The following is a 19,286-nucleotide window of genomic DNA, read 5'->3' as shown; positions in this document are numbered from 1 at the left end:
AAAAGCAGTGCATTTAAAATTGAGTGTGGCTAGAGGGAGGAACTGAAAGTTTTGTTCTGTTTTTCATCTTCTCTCCATATTTTAGCCCTGTGTGTCAGTTGATACCTGATAAATAGGCTCACCACAGAAAAGCAACTAAGTCTTACAATTTTATGATACCTTGTGGTAACTAACTTGGAAATAACCTCTAAAACACAATGAGACTTAGATTTGCTGCCTAAATAGTAGGGAAAAAAAAAAAAAGGAAAAATTATAAGTCTAGTAGTTATTTTAGTTAAAGATTTTTCAAGTCTAACATGTTTTCAGTTGTCTAACATATTTTAACTTCCTGTCTCTTTCAAATGAAATCCAAAAAAATATTATGGGTTCTTTCTATGCTTAGATCAAGGATGACCTAAACATTCTTTTTATCAAGCCATACTTCTTGGTCTTACTTCCTTACAAAGCATGTTTTAAGAAGGAAGAAATGGGGCCCTCATTCATAAACCAAACTCCTTCCATTTTCAAATGGCAATATGCCTATACAAGCTCTGGGCACATAGCAGCAGGGCTCCGCCCGTTTTTTTTCTACTTGGTGTCTCATCAGTCCCAATGCAATTTCATTTCTTTTTAATATAGGGTTTATGAAGATACTTGCAAATGAAGCAAACTCAAATTTTCCCATATATATATATTGCTCTCTGCATTGTTCTGTGACTCCACAAGAGTTTGTGAATGGTGTGAACAAAGGTGAGTATAAACCAGAGCAGGAAACTATTGAATCAACCCGTGCTGACTATTTACTTTCCTCTGTGTCATTCCAATACATTCCAGGGATAGTTAGATCTAGATGTCTAGATATCTAGACAAGTCTGTTACTTCCTACAGTCTTATTCTCAGAAGATGCTTCCTCAGCCTCCACTCCTGCTGACTTCTCACCCTGGAAAGTTTAGAAAATGTTCTTTGCTGCTCCAATTCAGACAGTCATGAGATGGGATTCAGAACACACAAGGAATATATATGAATAAAAAAATATGGGACTCTTGGTTATTTATTAAAGAGCACAACTATTTTCTGCTTTGCCTGGTTTTCCACAGCAATATTTTCATCCTTGCCATCTGTCACTTAAATTGGATTCTTTCTAGAACTCTATTGAAACCTAATACATGTTGGAGGTGGGATTAATAAATATAATCAGTAATCTATTCACTCTTAAATGACTTCTACTAGCCTTATCTTGCCACCATGCAATGTGAAAATGAGCCTTAACTGAAGAACTAATAGCAGAAGTTTTGCACCTGCTGCAACATCCGAACATACATTAATATTGGTTAAGCTGATTTCTGTGTTTCTTGATTTTGCTGGTCTAGATGTGATTTCAGACGTGTAAATGGGGTTAAGCAAATGGCTTTAGTTGTTTTTAATGCTTTGTTGCTTTATCTTTTAGATGAAAGTCAATGAACCGCTGCCCCTGAGCAGTACATTTTTTTCCTTTAAAAAATGGTAGCAGAATGGCTCAGATGTCTCTACAGAGGATGGTAAGACCATTATTCGAAGCAATCTTCTGCTTTTAACTTGTATCCCTAATCAGAGATAACAACTCTAGTGATTCAACAATGATTCCAAATTATTAAGGATGCATATGGGAAACAAACTTGGGCATTTTTTTTCCAACAATGCTCACATTTTATCATACCTCATTTTGAGGTACGTTTTTCTATGGTTCTGTGACACCTGAACACATGCTGGTATGTTCTATGCCACAGCATAATCATTTAGTGTAACATAAATGCAAGATCTAAGAGGTGAAGTAGATACATTGTCAGTCTCTTGTAATTTATTATTTACAACATGCTCTCATTCATTTGCAGTACAAAAGTACATCACCATGTGCTCTAATTTATTAAAGAGTAGACTGTTGCCTCTAAGGCCCATGCATCAAGTACAAAGTAAAGCTTTTAAGCGAAAAATTTTTGGTGATTTCTGTGCAAACTCTGTGCAGTACAAGCGGCTACTCAAAAAAAAAAAAAAAAGAAAAAAAGTTAATCTAGCTGAAAAGCTGATGAGTTGCCCAGATCAGACCTGAAACTAATAATTTGGTTGGGAAAAGAATATGAAAAAGGTGTGAACAACTCTAAGTAAATATTTTTCCTTTGGGAAAAAAAAATTAAAAAGTTGTTTAGAAAGATGTTCTAGATCAACAGCTTTTTCAGCACAAACATCTACTAAATACAAAGAGAAAGATATGAAGAAAGAAGTTATGTGTGTTTTATTTGGCATCTTCCATTCTAAGGTAAGATTTGGTTTATTTTGCTCTCATCATTTTTACTGGAGGTTTTTTGTTTCTTTTTTTTTTTTTTTTTTGAATAACAAAATTAAATCCATTCTAGACCCTTCTCTTTTTCCATAAAATATATATTCGCCAAAAAAAAAAAAGGACTTAAGACATTATTCTAATTTATAGATATGCCTTGCTACTTTATTCTTGCAGAATAGAAAACGTTAACGTGTGAATTCCTTCCAGATTAAAACCTTTCATACACTAGAGAGACAAGTGAGAACGGCTGACTGTAAATCAGGGTAGAAAATGCCTTTGGAAAAAACCTTGCTTTCCAATGCTCTGTGGTCACCTATTTACACCTCTTCTATAGCCACTTATACCTAAGCAGAATAAATGTAACATAATGATGAATCTGAGGTCTGGTCTTACTCAATCATTTACAACTCTCTCTGTATGTGATAGCACAAGGAGAAAAGCAAAGGGGGGCTTGACTTCTGCATGGTGCAAATCTCTGCCTTCAACAGCAACAGTATTGAGAAAATATGTGGAAAGGACAAGCGTCAAAGAGGGACCACCCCTGAAATCAGTCAGAAGACTGTAATGCCAAAATCTGTAGGAGAAAAAAAAAAATTCAACTAGTAAAAAGCAAAAATGCTAACTGGAAAATGTTGACTTGAAGAACATGGAATAATAATCGTAGGACCTGCTTTCTTTTCTCACTGAAGAAGCTGTGCTAACATTTTCAAGCTGGATATTTACATCAACTTTGCCACAAAGCAATCTAAATAAATGTCCCAATTTTCAGATTTGATGTACTGTTGCAGTTTTTCTTGGCTCCAGAAAGATCAAGAAGACCTCAGAAGATCAAGCTGTTTATGTAGGAGGTGATTATAGTAGAAAGTGAAACTGATGTGGCTTAACTTGCACATGCAGAAATCAGCATGTCCACACAGAGGGCATTTTTCAGGAGTTGATGTCTGTCTGCCTATTTTTTTATTCATTTGATTGCCAGTATGATAATTTTTGAAATTAGACCAACTTGTTTTCATTCTCTGTTCATTGGCACATCACCTATATGTAATGAAGGACTGGACTCAACTTGCAGATTAAGGCTTTTAAACATAATCTCTATGATGGAAAGCTAGGCAGAAGGGTCAGTGAAATCAATAGTGGTTTTCACCTGATGCAGTGCAAAGCAGACCTAGTGTCTGTTTTGAGAGGAGCAGGAAAACACTAGACTACAGTCTACTCTAAATTCTTGACACTCCGTTCACTGTGCTAAGGAAATCTCATTGACTCTCTTGGGAACAGAGACAGCTATCTCACATATAGACGTATATAGATTATGTGCAAATACATGTAGACCTCTTGCATTTAGATATTTTAAACTGGGAACTGAAATCTACTCACAATCACTACCATCAGGCATAAAAGTTTTATTTCAGCCTTGAATAGTCTCTTTATACAACCATTGTAGAATAATTGTATTCCTTAGACGTTAAAAAAAATGTCCTATTACAGCTGTCCCCAACAATGATCATATGTTAACATGCTCTCAAAACTAGAGCATATAGAAAAATTACACAGTAGAAAGCACAGCTTAAGAGCCAAAGAATAGATAGTTTTTCTGTTGTAGTCTTTACCAAGAAAAGAGTTTTTTTATTTAAGCAGGAAGAAAATGCAAAAGTGGGTCAGCTGTGGGGACAGATTTCCAAATCTCAGTTGTGTCTCAGTGGCACAGCAAAATTGCCTGTCAAGGTACTCAAACTAAATCTGAATTAGTTCTGTCTTGGGTACGCCTTGGATCCTTTTATGGTCAAGGGAAAAAAAAAAAAGGGGAATAAGTATCTTTATTCCTCTTGATTGCTTCAGCTCTGGAAATGATTTGTGATAATAAAATCTGGTATGTAGAGAGTTTGCACTGAAAAAAATCCAAATGACAACTCTTGACACTGTCTCTGCTTACTAAGCTCTTTAATTCATTTATCTGCTTTGTGGTTTTTTTTGGTCTTACTTATGTGGGCAATTCACAGATTTTTGTGTCATTACATCAGACATATACATAACACAGAAGAAAGAAAAAGCTCCAGTCAATGCCTGGCTCATGTGTGCTTTGCTGTACTGGACTGTTGTTACAGAAAATAGCAATGACAGGTCATAGGGATTAGATTATCATTCTCTTTATGCTGAAGAGAGCCCCTTGCTTCCAGCTCTACAACTTTGGCCACTGGTTAATTTTGCAGGTGGGCTTGATTCCATTCTCTGTATAACCAGTAGAAGATAAAGATACTCAGGTAGGATTTCCCTTGTCTCTCACAGCAAAGTCTCTAATTTTTCAGTGAGATCATTTTCTATGTCAGGCAACTATATAGGTGAGTTGACTTCTATCTCCAGCTATTTCTTACTTATCTATTTGAAAGCTACTGTTTATCTTATGAGTTTGATATTGCTGGCTGAGTTTGATGCACTACATAATCAAGTCAAGCCTGGAAAATAATTTGTTCTAAAGAAAGACACATGTACTTTTGATTAAGCTTTTGAATGGTTTGGATTCTATTCCTTTAGGGGACTCTGATTTCTTCTTGTGGATGATGATTATTGTTTTGGAGAACATGTGTTGATAAGAAAACACTGCAGATTAAAACACTTCAGGAAAAAAGTCCTCTGTGTCCAGCAGGTAGATGTTTGCAAATCCCCCTAGTCTGCTTTGATGGCAAACAGATTTGCTCTGTTCTCTGGTGACCCAATTCCCATAGAAAGAGTGCTGCATTGTCTTCACACTTCACCATGATTTGTTTAAATAGCCTGGCAGCCCACCACACCACCTTTCATGCCCACTGCTTTAATTGGCGCAGCTGCTGCCTTAGGGTGCCCTACTAAATGTGCCAAGGCAAAGACAAACAATTTGCAAATGTGTTCAAGCTTGTCACCACTGTACTTCTCTCTATCTCTGCAGGAACCGAGTCCCTGCTTCCTGTATCAATAGCACTCTCATTCAGATTGATATGTACTTTATACTTGTTGGATCATGAAGGTCAAGGTATCATGCTAACCCTATGTTTTCATCAATGTTTGCTGTTTGTCTGTTCTAAGTATCTTTCAGAGACTTTTTGCTTCTACTGCTCAGGTCAGTGAAAAAAATCACTGTAGTATCTTCTCCTTTCCCAAACAGTTTGATTTCCTCACGTTTTTCAAATACTATAAACTGCAACATAAAATCTCTGCGGAAGCAGATTTATTTTCTTCCACTTAGCCACTTAAAGCCTTTTGCTGTCCTTCACTGACACCATTTTTAATTTGGCCACAGAGCTGTAGCACAAATGCTTTGCCCTTTAGGAACTATAAAAGTTTCACCAGTCAGTCCTTATAGCAATTACACATATCTGAAATTAAATCAAGCAGCTACAGATACCAGACCATTGTATCACCTAAACAACTTAGACTAAGCTATTTTAAGTCTTTCCTCTGTCCTAAAACCTGCAATATTTGCTTAGTTTCACAGTTAACTGCTTCTTCAATGCCATTGTCCTTAAGTCCACGAGACATTTCTTGCAGTTTATTTATCTTAACTGTACCTGCTTCCTCAATGTTTTTATATTTCTCAAATTACTATCCTCTGACCTGTACTACATGCTGCTGCATTTTATGAAATTCCTGTTATTGAAGGAAAAGAGGGCAAATCTGCCTTTGAAAGCAGTGCCTCGACCAGGTTTGTTTAAAAATTAATTCCTTCTGCTCTATTACCCATAGCTGTATTTTGTTTGAATGATCACAAAGATCTCAGATTTTCTACAGTATATGGTCTCTGCAATGACAGATTTGTGTTTCCACAGAGCAAAAAACTGAAGAGTTAGCCTTGCAATTTAAACAGGGATGCTTCCCAGCCTCATGCCATAACCAGAGGGCTTTACAACTGCTTGTATATAACAGAGTAGCCAGGGCTCTGCTCTCAAAGTTTTGGTGTGTTGAGGAGGCTCTGTGCTAAAGCCATCAGGAGTTGGTACCAGGGCAGCCCCCAGCAGCACAGCCAGCACAGCCAAAACACGTCTGCGGGCTGAAAAGCTCCATCAGCAAATCCCTCACCACTTCCTAGCCCCTGCCCAGTGCCCTAAGGGCTTTCACTGCCATATGGGTGCCACAGGTCAGGCAGATGCCAGTATGGCTATGGCAACCTGCTTGAGCAAGTCCGCTCCATGTCTGAGGGGAGGAATTTTAATGGGCTTCCTGAAGACAAATCCTGCATTCAAATCTACATGGCAGCATACGCTACCCCATTTGCTGACCCTGCACTCTGCCAGGTCTCCTGCATTTAGCCTCTCCTTTGGGGGAAGCAGGGGGGGTACACACCCAAGTGGACTGATACATGATTATGGCCACTGGATCTTACATTTGCTAGGGAATATGTTCATGTAGTTAAGGCACGCAGGAGCATTTCTGTTCCTTTGAACGTTGCTCACGTGTTTTACAGACTAATGAATGGATCACATTTTGTCTAATGTGGGACAATATCTGAGCTGTCTCAATCCAGCCGCTTCTTCCAATTTAAGTCTTTTATTCTCCCCTGCAAAAATAGATTAAGTCCAGGCACACTCTTTATGTTTTACCAGACCCAGCATGCCAGAGTCCTGACCCTTGAATAAAGCTCCTTTTCCACATTGCTACATAAAAATCAACAAATTGTTCAGTAAAGAAAACTTGGCACTTCCTTGTAAAGCCTCTCATGGAGCTTCCCGTCCAAAACAGGGTACCAGGCCAGGGCTTCTGATCTGGATTTCTAACCACTTCATGTATCACTAGATCCACATCACACTCATATCCCATCCACCACCAGGTTCATGTTTCATAAAATCCTATTATTCTCTATGGAAACAGTAGGATTCCTTCCACAATTGCTCCTGCTGAACATTGGGACCTTAGGCCTCCACTGAGCAGGCAGCTTCAGGCTTTTTCTCCTATGCACTTAGCTCATTCTTTCCCACACAAGCAATGCTGTCATGAGATACCAGCTTGGTAGGACAGAGCCAGGCAATTGAGGACAGCACTCATGCTCATGAAAATATCCACTTGCTTTAGTAAACTGAAATAATCCCAGGCCCTCTGTGTATGTTCAGCTTTATACAGGCTACTCAACCAGGCATCACCTCTACAGGGCACCAGTGCATCACCAGTTTAGGGCACTGTTCACCTGAGCTGCCACAAGAACTCCTTGCAGCTCTTTCACCACTGTGGAACAACGTGAAAATCCGGATATTTGGTAGCTTCTTTTTGTCTATATGGAACAATGGATGCGGCCAACATCTGCTTGTAAGAATATGGTCTATTCCCCATTTTCTCTCTTCCTTTCTCAGATAAGACGTTACCCTTCTAGTCCTGCAGAAATTGGTACTGGGCTGGAACTGGTGGATCAGCATGTTCAAATTTGTTCAAACTCATACTCTTCATTCACTCGGGGCAAGTGCACCTATATGCTGAATCAAGGGAGATTGACAATCCCTCCTTCTTCCCTTTCCCACTAGGAACCAGATGACATTTCCAAAAAGGCTCAGTACCTTTATCTCTCTTACCCTTGATACTTGGGAACTCCTTTCTGATGTTCTCTCTGTGGAATAGTCAATAAACTCTACTATGAAATATGATGGTTTCATCCTCCCTTTCTCCTCCAGACACTGCCCCTGGCATAAAAGAGGAAGAGGTGAAGGTTTTCAGAACCAGCAGTCTCCATGGATAGCCAGAGTCTACAGGTAAAAACATTTTGTTTGGGATACAACTTGTAGGCAAGATGCCTAAACTGAACTGTGTGTGTGTCTGTGTATAAACTGAGTATCTATGCCCCCATGCAATCAATAAGAATTCAGAAGCTCCATAAAATAGCTTATCCATAGGGAGCAACCACTGTCCTTTTGAGATTCTCTAGGATGCACTGTGTGGTCTCCACCTGCAGCTCTATACGGGCCTTGGTCTCCCATAGATCCAGAATCAGATCTTCCATGCCTGAATTTGTAAAATATCCTAGTACATCTCATCTAGGATGGCTCTAGAAGTCTGAGTTCTTTTGGTTTGTGGGTGTCCTTTTGTGGTTTTTTGTGGTTTTGTTTTTGTTTTTTTCACATTAGGTCAACTCTTCTTTCAAAAGCCTAATCTTGCCATGACTTTGACTTTGCATGAAGAGGAATCCTGAATAAATTCTTGCTCTTGCTCAGGTATTTCTTTTCAGGCCTGCCATGTTTTGGGGGCCTTTTTAAAGCCATTAAGTTATCAGACAGGCAAGGTATTTATTTGTGGTCTCAATTGAGATACGGAATTTCTGCTTCTGTTATAATTCTGATAAACCCTAAATCACGTTCCTACCATCGGAACCAGCCCCCTTGGGTTCCATAGCCACAATTCCTGACAACTGAATAACAATGAGATGCTGCAGAGAAGTTTTATTCTCATTTAGAAAGTCGGCAGTTACATGCTAGCCAGAGGGATGCATATACCAATTACTTGGGTGGGAAGCTGCTAAATGACTTTTTGTTTTCCACAGATCACAGACTGTGCCCAGCTACATATTGTTGGCTCCCGTGGTCAAGAAAAGATAGACACAGACCACAGATATCTTGGGAATACTCTAGATCAGTTTTATGTTTTGTGGAGAGTTGTGACTTACGAGCTACCATGAATAGTACCAGGGCTGTTGTGAACTCCCAGCCAGCTGGCTGCAAGGTGGCCGAGCCAGCTTGTCTTCCCGGCAGCCTGTGGAACATCCACACGCCAGGCAGGACAGTGCATCAGCTCAACAGGCAACACAGACAAGGCGATGGAACAAGAGACCAAGGCACTTCTTTGCAACAAGCAGTATCACCTCTGTACCTTTGCCTCAGTCTAACTTTTCTTACATTTAATCTATCAAGCTTTGCTTCCTTTTTTTTTGTACAAACTTGGGTGCTCAGAGGTAGGAACTCTCCAAAGTTCTGCAAACTCTGTGTACTACTTCTCACAATATAGCACTTCATTCCTGTGTGCAATTCTTCACCTTTGTAAAACAGGGTACTGATACTTAAATATAATGTAGATGAGGATCTAGTAATCAAGCTGCTCATCTATATGTATAAATCCAGAATCTTAATGAAATTAAAACTATTGAAAATTTCTGTTTCCTGGTGGCTTTTTTTTTGGTGTGCTGACCAAATGTTTACTATAAGCATTTCTCAGTGTCGATAAGCAACAGATCCCAGCAAGGCAGAGAAAGCACACACACAAACCTCTGCATTTTTCATATTTTAGTCTTACACTTCCTTGAACAATGACAGCTTCCATGGGTTCAGGAGAAAACACCAACATCTGACCATGTCTAAAGGAATGTGAATATTATTAGAGATTCCATACATGAAAACAGTGTCCTGGTACTTCCAGTTTGTACTCTGATATTGGAAAAAGTGAATGGTCAAAGAGCAAACCTTTCTTCAAAGAGGTAAAGATGATCATGAAGATATAGGTTACTTTGGCAGTGAAGGAGAGAAGAAAGAGAGAGGGTGGAGGCGGAGATGGAGAGAGCGAAAGGGACAAGGAGAGGGTGATGGAGAGGGTGATGTTCACTGTCCTGTGTTCTCCCACCTGCTTTCTCCTTCCATCCTCTTCTCAGCAGCTCCTTTTTTTATTACTACGTCGTAGTATTTTCCCTCATTCGTTCATGCTCTCTATCAGATCTCCCAACATCTTCCAGCATCCAAACAGTCCCCAGAGCTTCTACAGGGGAGAGGGAGAACATGGGCATCAACTTACAGCTCTTCCAGTGTCACTACTACCACGCGTGGGTGCAACCGCTCCGGGCTCGGCTGGTGCAGCCCTCTGGCAGAGGCCAGGGCAGCGCTCCCTGGGCGGGCCTATGGAGAGCACTGACTGGTGCTGCTCAGGAGCCGGTCCGTCTGTCCATGGCCGTGTTGTCAACCCGGCTGTGCAGCAGGTGCTTTGTGGAGCTATGTTAGCTCCTCTGCCTCTCTGGGGATTTGTTGTACTTGGGAACCCCAGTCCTGGCCCAGGACTCCACCGTTTCATGGTATCATCACACCATGAGACATACGGCGCTTGCCTCTGCTGGGGCAACCCCCAGATGTCACCAGGACACTTTCTAGGTTTGATGCCAGCAGGTCGCAGAAAGAAAAACCCCTCTCGGGCTGATTTATTCTGTTCGCGACTGCGTTGGTCATCCGTGACCGTTAAGACCATGGCATGGCCGAGACGGGCACGAACCACACTCGGGGGAGGGACAGATTTCAGGGGCCGGGGCACTTCGGGTGATGGGGACAGGGCTGCGCGCTCGGCGGCCGGCCCCGGGGCATCCCGCCCGTCCTGCCCGCGGGCGGTGCCGGGCCGGGCCGGGCCGCACGTGGCTACGTGACGGCGATCGGGGCCGGCGGGGCTCGGCGGCTCCTCCTCCCCCGGCGCCCGCCGGCGACTGGGCGCCGAGGCTGCGGCGGGCGGCGCGGGGCGGGGGTGCTGCCTCCTGCGCGGCGGAGCGGGCGCAGCGGCAGCCGGGGCCGGAGGCGAGCGGCCCGCGCGGGCGAGGGCGGGCGGCGTCGCGGGGCGGCGGCGGGGGCTGCGGGGCATCGGCGGGGGCTGCGGGCGGGGTCCGCGCCCGCGGCCGGCAGCGGTCTCTGCGCCTCAGCCGGGCTTCGCCGGGTGCTGGCGGTGCGCTCTCCCGCCGCGGGGCTGCACAATGGCAGTCGTTCAGTAGGATGGATCCTGCCGTGGCTTTTGTTCTGCAGATCCACCCATCCTCCTAGCAGTCAAGTACCAGGCTATGGTTTTCTCTCTGGGGATCTTTCTTCCGCGTTCTGCTGGTGTCTCCGATGAGGTTTTGGCCTCGGCTGGGATTTCACTACCTTACTTTTCGTTTGGCTTCACGCTGAAAAAAGGGATTTCTTATATTTGCTCTCCACGCTCTTGGTTATAATCCAGTGTTGGTCTAGGGGGAACAACCGTTCAGCCTGGCTGAAAAAAAAGCATCCGTTGAAAAGTCTCAAAGAAATATACCACGTGAGGAAAAAAAACTGGGAGAAGATCGGAATATAATCGTTTTTTCTATGATAAAACTGGTGCCCCTCTTCAGGAGAACTGATCTCAATTTATTATTATGCAACCACAAGGATCTCTTCTTTCTCAGGGTGTATAAGCTGCTGGATTGCTTTTCGCCCAAATCAATGTGGTTTCTTTGGAACATTTTCAGCAAAGGATCGCATATGCTGCAGTGTCTTTGTGGCAAGAGTCTTAAGAAAAACAAGAACCCAACTGGTAAGCAATCCATTGCAATGCGTTGTTTTTCTTTAATGCTACCCTGTCTGTTGCTCGCCGAGGTAGATCTGCAATCCTGTTGAGGGGAGAAGGGGGGATATATCGAGGCCAGCACGGACATGCATGTGCATACGTGTATGAATAAGCAAGGAGCGGTTTGTATTAGCTTCAGCCCCTGTCACCACCGAAAAGGGGTAAAAAAATAACATCAAAGGCGACCCTCGCCCAGCCGGCATCTCCTAGTTCCTATGTGCTATTTCCAAGGAGGAAACTTTTATATCACTACCATTCTTGAGGGGAAAGCTGTGGAGCCCCCCACTCCCGACTCCGATGCAAGCCCCCCCAGTCAGTTTTGGGAAGAGGAGACTGGGTCTCCTGTGCTGGTGTTAGCCGGCCCTGCCTGCGGTGGGTGAGTGTGCCGGGGCTCGGGTCCTGCACAGCACTTTCTGAATAGCTTGCAGTATGTCACATCACACGCACACACACCCACCCACCGCCTCGCTCGGCTTTCTAAAGTGAAGCCAGACACCCCCCTCCCCCGGCCCGGGGGCTCCCCGTTATCACTCACCCCCGGCACTCTAGGCCGGGGGGGTGGTGGGTGGTGAGGAAAGGGGACGGACACTTTCTTGGGGCTTGTGCCCAGACGGCAAACTCAGCCAGCTCTGCCGAGTGGCAGCAGCAACACCGCCGGGTTGGCTGTGCCGCTCCTCCGCCTCTCGCTGCCGGGATGACCCCTCTGTGCCACACACCGGTGTCTCTGCGTCCCTCTCTATGTCTGCCTGGCAGCCGGGATCATGCGCTTCGGTTCAGCCCGGCTCCGAGGGGGAAACTTGCAGTACATTACATAAGAAATGCAAATGCAGGTGCTCTGGGCCGCCTGGTCCCTGAGGGTCACGCTGCTGCTGTTGCATCCCTCTTGCTCGGGGCGTCCGTGCGGCCAAGCCCGCGGCTTGGCGAGCAAGGTGGGCGAGAAGCGATGCTCGGCGGGCGGGGGAACCAGGAGCTTTTCTGAGGAAATACCGGCCCTTCCCGCCGGCCTCTGGTCCCCGCAGCCGCCTTGCCCGCTCACCCCGGCCGGCAGGTTGTCTGCAAGCACTTGGGTGCCTGGGGAGGCGAGAGCCGCTGGAGCCCGGGCTGCGAGGGGAGGGATGCCGTGTGTGCGCGCTGGTGTGTGTGTGTGTGTGCCGGCTGCCCTGCAGTGGCAGCTCCCGAGCAGGAGGCTCCTGACGCTGGCACTGCAGTGTAGTAGATCATAGGCTCTCGTTGCCTGACACCCCAACATCAAAAAGCAGCAGCCCTGGCAGCCCGCACCCCTCTCCTTAAAGGCAGCCGGGGTGCCGGCTGACGCTTTGCTCAGCTCAGGTCCGGTGCGGAGTCTAGGTGGGCACCTCGGTGGATTTACCCTTCCCCGCCCCCGGCTTCCGTTTGCCAGCTCGTCTCGCCCCTTTCCCCTCCGCCGCTGCCGCAGCAGTGAAAAGCAGCCACTTAGCATACCAAAGAGGCTGAAATGCCCCGCCGGAGGCTGCGCTCAGCCTCCCTCAAAGTGCCCTTCGTTTCACTCGTCCCTTAGCACTGCAGCCAGTCGGGGGCCACTTCCCAGCCGTGTGCCCCCCGGGGCGGGATGGGCCAGACAGGGCCAGGGCTGCCGACCACCTCCTCTCAGCCCCTGGGGATGCCCCTCTCCGCCTGCCCGGGGCACGCACGCAGGGGCCGCGACCGCGGGGAGAGAGCAGAACGGCGGCGTGGCCCTGCCTGCCCTGCCCGCCGCCGTGGCTCCCCAGCCCCCGGGGAGCAGCTCCAGCGCCGTGGTGCTCTGGGCAAGAGGCGATGCCCCTGAGGAAGGGATTTGGAGGGGGTGCGGCAGGGGGAGGAAGAAGGCTGGTTGTTTCTAGGCCTCTTTCAATTTCCATACCGGGGGTTCAGGCGAATACCCCTCCGCACACACACCGTGGTCCACCCCTAAGGATTCGTGCCCTTTCCTTGCGGAGGGCAAGCTGTCAATACCTCGGCACCTGGAGCCGAGTTGTGTCCCTAGGACTGCCCGGCCACCGCAGCACATCTTTCCACCTCCCCGGGGACTTTGCCGCACTTAGCTACTCCCTCTGCATGGGACGAGTGGATTTGGGTGGCAGGAGCGGCACTACACTCCGCCGCCACCCTGCCTGCCAAGGGCTGGACTGGCCCGAGGAGGGCTGACCCCCTCTTCCGAGGGAGTGGAGGGAGCACGTCTAAGCAAGCGAGGTGGGCAGGGGGAGGGGAGCGGGCTGGGGGCGCGAAGTGGGGCCCTGGGGGTGCTCCCCCTCCGGCCAGGTCCGCGGTCTCGCTGCCCGCCCGCACAGTCTGCGCTGCTCTGCTCCGCTCCGGCTCGATCCCGTCAGAGCAGCCAGGACGCCGAGCCTAGCCGAGCCGCACGCCCCGTCCTGGCACTCCGCTCCGGGAGCGCCGAACTGCGGCTATCTGTCTGAGGAGGCTAATAATCCGCTTGGCCGGATTAGCTGGTAGCTCGGTCACAAGAGCTGTTGCTCTGACGGCAGATCATCTCCATCAAGGCCGGGGTCGCCCGCGGGAGCCCAGGGAGCCGGTGCCGCGATGTCCATCCTCGCCTGGTGCCCCCGGGCCGTGGGGCTCCCCCTCTGCGGCAGCTCGCAGACCCCCATCCATCCCCGCTGCGGCACAGGGCGCCGCTACCGCCCCCGGCCCCTTTTGCCCGCCAAACTTTTCGGGAGCCGCTGGGCTTTTCAGTCTCAAAAGGCATCAAATGAGCGAGCATCTGCCGCTGATCCAACCGTGTGGAAAATCCAGCAGGTTAGGCAGCTAACGCTGGCTGTAATTGCAGTTTATTTAGCTATTTTCGGCCTGCTGCACTTTTTTTGGTCCCTTCTGAGAGCTGGTCTATTTCCAGAAACGGGACTGGATGGCTCCTTTCCAAATATTCTCTGTTTTGCGTTTTCTCCTCACCGCTGGCTGCAGCCCCCCTCCATGTGCGGACCCCCTCCCGGGCTCCCCTGCCATCCCCGGGGGCTTGCCCCGCCGGCACCAGTAACTCGAAGTTCCAGAGACGGGGGACAAGTGCGGCAGGGAGGGATGGGGAGTCCGAAGGGCTGTGTGTAACCCTCTGGCAGGGTTGCATCAGGAGGCTTTGGTTTTATGGTTGGCTGAAACCCTTGGTTTCAAATTTGATATCCTCGATAGAGGAGCTGCGTTTGATTGCTGCAATTATTAACTTCTTTACGTTTCTTCATAAGGAAAAAGAAACTTTGGGAATCAATAGGTGTGGCTGTGTTTTCAGCTACTGAATTTTTTTGAGTGTTCCTGAGTTTAATGGTACTAAAATCAATGAAGCCCCACATGCCTGCAGTGTTCTGTCTCTCGTGAAAATGTTTGCCATGTGTCAGGTTTCCTGGGCCTCACTTGCTTTTTGCAATTATTTCTATCTAACTGCCCTTCTTGCTTGTCATACACACAGAGAAGACTTTAAAAAGTGCAGGACCAAAGGGACTTTTTCTCACAAAAAGTTAAAAACTGCTCCAAACCACAAGTCCTGAACCAGGGCTTGTTAAAATAAGACACTGTCTTCCTGGCTTTCCCACCGCCATCCCCAGCCTCCAAACTCGGTATTTTCAGCTAGGGAATGGCAAAGTCATGGGGAGAATTTGGGGCCAGAGGAGAAGTGGGGATGGAGATTACCTCTGGTTGCTTTTTGAAGCAACTCCAGCAAGTGAATAGATTTTTTTTTTTTCCCGAATGACTACTGTTTGGGTGCCCACAGGAGGTGTGTTGGCTGGAGTACTTAATGCCCCCATGGCGGGAATTGCTATCACATTTCACTCCTGGTGGCAACCCAACAGAGGATGGATCAGGTTTCCTCTCCATTCATTACCAAGGAGAAGCATCAACGCAGTCAGGGATGTTGACAGGAGAGTAGATGGCAATTGACATTACTATAAATATATTACTGATGGAGGATTTAGTTTAGGAAATTAGTATCAATCTCACATCAATTTCAAATGCAAAACCTGTTTAAAAAGCAATACGCCTGAAATCCAGGCTGCAGCTGAACTGGAATCTCTGCATAGTCCCATGTTAATTTCCTACTCCATAAAATAGCTTGGCTGGTATTTCCTGGTTGCTAATAATTTTGAAAAAGTTTCTAAGCACAGCCATGTGAGGATCTGTTTGAAATGAAAGTTTGTGTCCTGCCCATATGTGCCTTATCTGAATTCTTAAAAAATTTGGCCTCCCCAATGCTTTCCTTACTCACAGAAAACAAACCTCCCACTAAAAGACAAAGACAGTAAGAGCTCTGGGATCAGGTCCTTGAAGTTTCTTTCGTGTAGGTCTGAAAAGCAGCTCTGACTGCTTAAATACCATAATTCCTGCAATGGGAATTGAGGCATGGTCTGTTTCTCTTGCTCAAATGTAAAACTGCCTATTTACATGTATTTCACCTATTGAAGTTTTGTCCTCTATGGAATACATTTTCTGAATTTATACAAATTTAATTATTCTTGATCAAATTAAATTGCATACTCTACTTATTAAGGGGTGAAATTTATGCCTGCTCATGCATCTCCCTACTGTAATAAAATGTTTGCACCTAGTTCAATGTCTGCTAATGACAGGCCATTTATAAATGAATTCAAATATAAAAAGGATGACTTAGGTTTAAGAAAAATACAAAAAATATATTTACAGATACCATTGGTTTAAATATTTATGTGTATGCATTTTTCGTTTGAGCTTGATGGTTATTCTATTTAACCTTCTTGGATTATATTAAGTATATTAATTTTAAGCTAAAGTTCCTATTGACTTCAAATCTAAAAAAGGAGTGATTTAGACATTCAGAATTTGCCCCTTTGTAAAGATTTTCTGTCCAGTAAATGCCTGTAAAAATATAATCTGGAGATGAGACAGTTGCTTGAAATTGGAAACCAGTTTTTCAAGAGGACTTCATGAATCTAAAGAAATGGGAATTGGGCCCTTACACTGACTGAGGGTGCATTTTGTAGCTGGTGGGATCCCTACTGAGGTTTTCATAGGAACTGTCAACATTTAGGATAAAATACTCTGAGTCTAGGTTGCAGATGAATAAATGAAGTGATTGTGTGCAAATTAAACTGAATATTTACAGATGTTTGCCAAATGTGCCTCTAAACAGTGAGTCCTGCTGGAGCATGTTTCACTCAGTCAAGGATGATCTTATTGCTTGGGGAGCAGTGATTTGTTTCTATGCCTAGTTCTGGTTTAGATGGTTTCTGTGATTTTGGACACACCATTAATTACCTATGCCTCCCCTTCCTGCTTGCTAGAAATTGCAGACAACGTCTGAACACTGCACAAGTGTGCTGTTGGCCCTTTTGTTTGTTTTTCGCATTTCAGTGAATGATAGCTTTTCAAAGATAAATTACTAGTTTACTGAACAACTCACTGAGTAACAAAACATTGAAGGATCATAAAACTTTACAATCTCTGTTGTGAAAAGACATTGCTGAGATGTAGTGCAAGCCTTGATGTACAATTAATGTATCCAAGAGCTACTTGCCACTGTAGAGAAAGAGTGTATATGTGTATACAGCAGAAGAACAGTTTACCTGGAAATAAACTTTGTAGGACTGCACCCAAGTTTAGTTCAGAAAGAGACCCCTTCTTGCACAGTGTGCTTCTATTGTCAAAGCAAATTAAGCTGGGAAAAAATCTTTTTATTGGAGACCATATAATCAAGTGCTTAAAAGAGTATATTCATCTTCAGACTGGCTATTACAATAAAATATTTATTGTGTTTTTGAAGTGGATCCATACAGTAGATCCACCAAGAAGTACTGAAAATAATAATTGCAAAGGGAACTGATGGTGTTTGGTACCATGATGGACTGAGCACACAGCAAGCAAAATGTAAGTGATATGATGTTTTTAATATAGTCTGCAGCAATGATAAATAGCATGTTAATAATTAACAAAGATGTTATCCCAAACAGGAGCACACTGAATCTGAAGAACTTTTTGAGGCCAGAACCTCAAAAATCATTAAGTGAAAGGCATTTAATGGATACATGGAATGCAGGCTTGGTGTATTTGTAGCATATGCTGTTAGAAGCATTCACATTAAGTAGTAGCAAGGAAAGTAAACAGTTACTGGTGAAACTCATTGAGGAGTCAGAATAATAATATCTGTAGAAATATTCAATGCAGAAGCCAGATTAATAACACCTTCTGCAGTAAAATTCAATGACTAGTTTAGGTACCATACTGTGGTGAACACAATCAACATTTTAATAGTTTCTGAGTTAGTATTGAATGGTTGTGTGGGTCAAATGACAATAGGTAGCACACAGTTGCTGGCAGAAATTGTTAGTCTAATTTTAATGTCTGTATTTTGTTGTTTCATTCTGACACATGCATATTTGACTTTTAACTGGAAACAGCATGAGGAATTGCACTGAACAAGTTTGGCGCTTGCATATGGTAGGCACTGTCTCAGAAATTACGTGACTTAATCTTTTGGTGGCACTAAAATGAACCTGGACCTATCAGACAGTGGAATCAAACCGAGATTAAACATTTTAATTCCATTGGAATTTTTTGGCTTTTGCTCGAGGACAGTGATACAAATAAACTGTAATTCTCTATGGAAAACGTTGTTCTAAGGAGATTCCCAAAAGGCCTGTATTTTACTGAGCTGAGGGAGCTTTTCACTGAAATTCATTGTGTCATCCATGTTTTTTTGTGTATGGTTTTGTCATCTGGAAAGATAGGAACATAGTGAGGGTACAGAATGTGCAGGATTTGTGTCTTAGCTGTTGAGGATGTCCTGTCTCCATCTCTGGGCATTAGGTGGTGTAAGAAAAAACACAAGACATGGGCAAACCTTTGGGTTTGATCCTTCCCCTAATCTGTCCTCTCAGTTTTCAGCTGTCACTGGACTATGAAGTTGGAGCTTGTATTGAGGTCATTGTGTGTAGTAGCTTCTGAAAGAGCTACGCAACTTCAGTTATCAAACAGAATTTCTATTTTGGACTTCAAAAAACTTTGCATGGCAGTGAGCTCTACATGACCATGTGCTGTGTAGAAAGGATGTGGAGGGGTTTGCACTTTCTGTGGGTACTCCTTGGTCCTTCTGTTGAAAAACGACGGCTAACACAGCTATTCCTGCCCTCTGTGTTTACTGAATATGGAGAGCTTTCCAGGTGAAAAGCACTTCTTTCACGGTGCCTTCTGCTTCCTTGAACTCTCCTGAAATCCTGGACATTTCTATCATCTTGGTTCCTGTGCATTATAACTTGCCTTTGCTGAGGGTATAGGAGGACAAAAATGAGGCAGCAGCTGATACAACCCTTTGCATGTGCTGCTTTTGTCCAGCTAAAAGAAGTTAATTTCTATGGATTTTCTAGGCCTGTGGGATAAGGAAGTATCTCCTGAAAAGGGCATGTTTTCACAATGTCCTTTCTCTTGAGGGAAGAAGTGGAATATTACTCCCTTGAAGAAGCTTTTAAAGAATTAAGCTCTAGTGTGACTGAAAACTAGAATTTCCTGCCATTGTTGAATAGTTTGAACAGGAGAGACAGCTTGAGTATAAAAGCAGACTTCTGTTTGCATATAAATCTCTTGCTTCTCACCAATGCTAGCAAAGGAAATATACAGGAATTTCATTGTCCTTTAATGAAGTTTGAGATGAAAATGCTAATTTAAAGAAGTTTGCCAGACTTGTTACTCTTTCAGTAAATGTACTTCTAAGCATGTCCCGCTTCAGTCA

General features: G+C 44.8%; 1 protein-coding gene across 1 annotated transcript in view; it reads left to right on the top strand.

The window, feature by feature from the left end:
* The first annotated feature begins 11,325 nt into the window (after positions 1-11,325).
* Positions 11,326-19,286, top strand: part of FGF14 (fibroblast growth factor 14) — a 385,249-nt gene continuing 377,288 nt past the window's right edge. Inside the window, exon 1 of the mRNA XM_066176416.1 lies at positions 11,326-11,533. Within this exon, the coding sequence (XP_066032513.1) occupies positions 11,326-11,533 (208 nt within the window). The remainder of the gene's footprint in view (positions 11,534-19,286) is intronic.

The sequence above is a fragment of the Chamaea fasciata genome, unplaced genomic scaffold (assembly GCF_029207755.1).
Source record: "Chamaea fasciata isolate MVZ Bird 193981 ecotype frontalis unplaced genomic scaffold, bChaFas1.0.hap1 SCAF_2, whole genome shotgun sequence".
NCBI classification, from domain to species: Eukaryota; Metazoa; Chordata; class Aves; order Passeriformes; family Sylviidae; genus Chamaea; species Chamaea fasciata.
This window is presented reverse-complemented; position numbering and strand designations above follow the sequence as displayed.